This window comes from Capsicum annuum, chromosome 5 (assembly GCF_002878395.1).
Source record: "Capsicum annuum cultivar UCD-10X-F1 chromosome 5, UCD10Xv1.1, whole genome shotgun sequence".
Taxonomy (NCBI): Eukaryota; Viridiplantae; Streptophyta; class Magnoliopsida; order Solanales; family Solanaceae; genus Capsicum; species Capsicum annuum.
In genome coordinates, this window is record NC_061115.1 from 34,146,887 (window position 1) to 34,152,465 (window position 5,579).

The following is a 5,579-nucleotide window of genomic DNA, read 5'->3' on the forward strand; positions in this document are numbered from 1 at the left end:
CCTTTGCGGATTATCCAACTTTTTATTTATTAGCAAAATATAATAAAAGTTGGGAAAAAGGAAAAAGAGAACAAATAAAATAGAGATATAAAAAAAAAGAGATTGAGAAAAAAAAAAAAGGTTAAGAACAAAGATAAGAATAAATAACAAAATAAAAAGAAAAAAAAAGATTGAGAAAAACAAACATGAGAAGAAAAAAATAAAAATAAAATTTTAGAAAAATGAAAAACAAGAAATGAGAAATGATAAATGATAAAAAAAAAAAAATAATAAAGATTGAGACCAATGAACTAAAAAAAAAATAAAAAAAATAAAGAAATAAGTAATATTTGAGAAAAATAAGAAAAAAGTAAAAGAAAAATAAAAGTTGGGACAAATGAATTAAAACAAGAAAAAAATAAAAGTTAAGGTAAAAAAAATAAAAATTAAATTAAAATAGAAGTTGAGAGACAAATAATAATAAAAAAAATTAAAAATATTTGAAGGAAAAAGGGACAAAAATATACTTGTACTATACATAAAGAAGAAGAAGAAAGACTAATTTTTAAGCACTTTTTCCATGGAGGTTAAAAATGCAAAATCACTCACTATTGGTGTCATATCGTGTAATTTATTTCCTGAAGAAACTACTTTACTAGTCAGCCCATCAAAATGCGACCTTTCTTGACAAATCCTTTTTGTATTTATACTTGATGCCTTGCCCATTAAATATAAATGGTCATATTATTTTCTTTCTTTCTTTTAATTTACGTCACATAATTTGAATCAACATAAAAATTAAAACTCTTTTAAATGTTTGTGGTATAAAATATATCATAACATCTATTTGGTTATAATAATTACGAAATTTATGGCTTTAAACTTGTGTATAATAATAGTTTCCTGATTGGAATGCTCTTACGGTTAATATTAATGGTGCAAACTGCAAAGTGATCGGTCAAAGTTATGGGATGTGAGAATAGGTCGACGCGGAAGCATTTTTCTTTAGAAAGGCATGAGCAATGGTGGATGAAGCAGGAGTGAGATGTCGACTTGAGTAACGTACATTCAGTCAAATGTTTGTAAGGTTATAAAAAGTTTTTCAGTAAGACTAAATTAAAAGTGTACAGTTTGTTGTGTCTAAATTAGAAGTGTGTTATTTATCGTAGACAAAATATTTTAAAAGGTTTTTATACTTGGCTCGATTTGTCAACTGAGTCATTTTATTTTACGAAGTGTCAATCAGACACTTAAACTCTATCAAAACAAATAATTTAAACAAATTCTCCCATAAAGACTAAAAAAGAAAGCACATCACATAGTTCATGATGTACATAATTCTTGCACCTAAGCTACATAACATACAAAATGTCACATAAGATATTGCACTTGCATACTTTCCTCTGTCACTTTGCTCTTTTTTGAATCTTGACACAAACACCCTCAAAAGTTCACATCCTTTAAGAGCCCCCTATCCCCCCAGCCCAACTACCTACTTCACGCTATTTCCTCACTACCCTTTTTTTTTCTTCTCCTACTCCAAAAAAAAAAAATGTTCACTAAACATCTCCCACTCCTACTACCACTCTTCTCACTATTTCTCAACTTCACTTCAACAACCTCCGGCCAAGAATGTCCATATCCATGTTACCCTCCACCGACCGGCCCGGTAAACAACCCTCCAGTGTACATAACTCCACCACCTCCACCACAAGGATCAAGTTATAATAATTATCCACCTCCATCAAGTGGTGGTGGTGGTTATAAAAATTTTCCACCTCCATCCAGTGGTGGTGGTGGTGGTTATAATAATTATCCACCTCCATCAAGTGGTGGTGGTGGTGGTTATAAGAATTTTCCACCTCCATCACATGATGGTTATAATAATGTCCCATATAACTCTCCACCTAAAAATGGCTATGTAAATGGTTTAGTGCCACCACCTCCTAATCCAATCTTGCCTTGGTGGCCATATCGTGTAGGAAATCGTGGTGATCAATTCTCTTCATCAATCTCAATTCAAGAATCAACAACCATGATGATCATCTCTACTATTGTTCCAATCCTTTCCTTGTTTTTCACTTTGCCCCTCCATTAAGTTAGCTTTTATAGTAAATTTTCTTTATTTCACAATGGCCGTGTCCGGGTTATTTTGCGTGTATTTTGATTTACCTGTATTCAATAATTCTATCAACCAAAAATTAGCTCTGATGGAAAAGAACAACTTGTGTTTTTATATTAAATATGAATAAATGTCAAATGTCAAGCTAAGGTTAAAATTTGAAAGTATAAGAGCAAAAATTTGTTCTTTTCCATTGTTTATATATATATATATATATATATATATATATATATCAAATAATAAATACAGGATACATGTCCTTACACGTTTTTATTACTAAATTACATACTAATTAATGTTAGGTTTGAAATTGAGAGGGCATTATGCGAAAGCTTAAAGTTTGCAAATCAAGATGGCGATAATTCAGATGACAAAATATAAACGATAAACATAATATTATTGATATGATTTGGCCAACTAGCCATCACTTATGAATCCCTTCGTGAATATCCTGACTCCGCCACTGCCTTCAACTAGCAAAACAACTCAAACTATCCTTTCTTACAACTAATAATTACTTTATAAAGTAATTTCAATTTATATTCATATCTGAATATATTTACCATTTCAATTTCCAAATACTCATTTTTTTTCTTCAAATTTTATAATTCTTATGTCCAAATCGCCTTAAGCCTTCTATCTAGCCACGGAAAGAGGAATTTCTATTTCTTGATTTTGCAGAAAAAGGGGGACATAAATCGGTGGAAAAAGATATGGATGATGATGATAATTGTCTTCAAGTGTCTTAGCTTTACGCCTTATAATTTGGATGTTTCGATATTTCTATATTTTGATTCAGAAATTTCTTAAAAAACCAACGTGATAATTGCCTCATCTCATTTGGATTATTTATATATCACAAATAATTGTGCTAAGAGTAGTTAGACACATAATTGAACTCTTCTATAAATAGCCTCTAACTATCTAAATGGACCTCTTCCTTTTGCTACTTCTGTCTTTGTCTTCGTAACTGAATTTAAGGTGATAAAATTAGTTCATAAAGTTAGGGTGATAAAATTAGTTCATAAGAATGTGACTCACTTAAATCATTTAAATTTAGGTGAGTTAATGATTTGTTTATCTATTATTGAAACTTATTTCACTTTAACCCAGTTAATTTAATTTATTTTAAAAGTTTGAATGGTTTGAGCTAATTATATTGTCAAAACACACGCTGAAAGGACATTGTTATTTGATAAAGTATGAATAGTCATAATAAGAAAAAATGTTAAATAAATTATAAATTATAAGTAAAAAACAATCTAAAAGATTAAAACTTGTTAAGAATTGAGTGGGTTGGATCCTAACTCATTATTTAGCCCATCTGGTTCAATTTGTCTCAATCTAAGTAATCTTATTCCGTCTTTCAATTAACTCATTTTATTTTAATTTGCTCAAATTTTGCTTAACCCATCCATGACTATTCTTTTTTTTTTAAAAAAAAAAAAGATTGTAATATCATTGTAGCTTTAGTTGCAACAAACTAAGGTATAGGAAATTAATGATAAAAGAAATGGACACACTTTTGTGGCTCTTAGAAGAGAGTGATGCATGTCCAATATAACTTTATAGAGGTGTTCAAAAGTCTCAAACTCAAAAAAGACTTTGCCATTTTTTTTTTCTATTTGACATTTAAGCACTCTAAATATTATTACTTTGTAATAATTAATATTAATATCAAATTATCACATCAATTGGTTAATGATATCTTAAAGTGAGAGCTAGTATTATGAAGCACCTCGAATTTTGGCCCTTGAAAATTGCTTGAGCTTTGGGCTCACTGTCTTAGTTACGACTGGACCCCCGGAGTCGTAGGGTGTCTTGACGATTCATTGGGATGAGTCATATCCAAACTAGTAAGTTTGAATCTTGATTCTAATTTGAGTATGAGTGACTCACTATGAGCCGTAAGGGTGTGTCACGAGTTGTAGGTTCAAATCGTAGGTTGTCCAGTGTTCAATTCATTTGGATTTTGTGTTGCTCACAAGTAGGACCCTATGAGTCGTAGGGTCATGTTACGAGTTGGTGGGTTAAGTCGTAAGGATAACAGTGTTGGGGGTCCTAGAGACTGTCTCGGTTACGACTCTTGGTCACGAGTCGTAAGATGTGGGTACGAGTCAAGGGGTTGACTCGTAACCAAAGACGATGCTATTCCAGCTTTTACGTTGGGGGCACTTTAGATATTTCTCACTTAAAACCGTCTAGACCCCACGTCCATAAAACATTTTTGGGGCATTCATTCAACACTTTAATGGATTAAACACTTTGTCTGAATCCCCTCAAATAAGTCAAGCTACGATTTCACCAATTTGGTTATCTAAGGACTCAAGGGTTGATTTCTCTCCGTAAATATTCGTGATTCAAGCATGCTACTTTTTCCTCATTGTTAATTTATCCCAAAATATGTGATTTAAAGTATTGTTCATAAGATTATTATTTTGGTTTTGAGAGAAAACGTTGGGGGTTTTGAATGTTATGAATTGAACAATGTTTCTCATGATTTATATATATGATTTTCATGCTTTTAATATGGTTTTGAACTTGTGGGTGCATGCGTATGGTGAATGAACTAGAAAATTGTGATTTTCAAAAATTCTGGCATTGAAGTGGTTATAACCCCAACCCCATAATGTGAAATTGGTTTTTAGTTACAAGAACAATGAAAATTTGTAAAATTGAACTATTCTTAAACAATTGTATGATATAAAGAAGTATTTCAAATACAATGGGATGATTTAATGAACAAAGGGAGTCGGCGTTCTCCAATGTATATTAATGACAAAGAGAGTTGTTCTCCCGAAGTTAATGGAAATTGTTTTGGCATGCTGTGTTACCTTGCAAGTGTAGTTGGTATGACGATACTAACACTGTATGTCTAAAAGTGTAATGTGTTTCATTGAATGAGAATATGTGACAATGATTTTAATTGGGCTATAATAGGGTTGTGTTGCTGAGTCATGAAAGTGGAAGTCCAAGTAACCGATACTGAAAACCGCATTTGCCGACAGGGGGGTCAAAGTTACTAGGGAGGTTTGAGTTTCCCTTATTATTATTTCAAGATTAGAGAGGTTCGAGTCCTCCATAAATCATTATATGATCGGGTGCTTAAGTCACATTGGTATATATTGGAGGTTTTGAGTCCCTTATGTGCTTATATATGAGAATATTCTCTGATTCGTACGGTTACACACTGGGACCTGACAGGGGGTGAGAGCTGGGGCTCATATAGATCGTGGGTACTATTACAGAACGGTTGAGCTACACAATCCAGGTTAAGATTTTTAAATGCATTTTATACATTATTTCCTATCCCAACATGTGATTATACACACACACACACACACACACACACACAGACACACACACATATATATATATATTCTTATGCATTTGATAAAGATTATGTGTGTTGTCTTTTGAATGATTTTAAACTATTGATCATATCATTATGTTATTCTTATCCCTGAGTTACATGCTA

The 5,579-nt window shown here is 31.8% G+C and overlaps 1 protein-coding gene across 1 annotated transcript; it reads left to right on the top strand.

Annotated features, from left to right (window-relative positions):
- Positions 1–1,531: 1,531 nt before the first annotated feature.
- Positions 1,532–2,077, top strand: LOC124898469 (cytokinesis protein sepA-like). Its single transcript, XM_047412116.1, has one exon. The coding sequence runs from the start codon at positions 1,532–1,534 to the stop codon at positions 2,075–2,077; it is 546 nt and encodes a 181-aa protein (XP_047268072.1).
- The last annotated feature ends 3,502 nt before the right edge of the window (positions 2,078–5,579 follow it).

Bases quoted from the DNA above. Each gene is read 5' to 3' on its own strand.
- LOC124898469 (XM_047412116.1), top strand. From the start codon at position 1,532: ATGTTCACTAAACATCTCCCACTCCTACTACCACTCTTCTCACTATTT.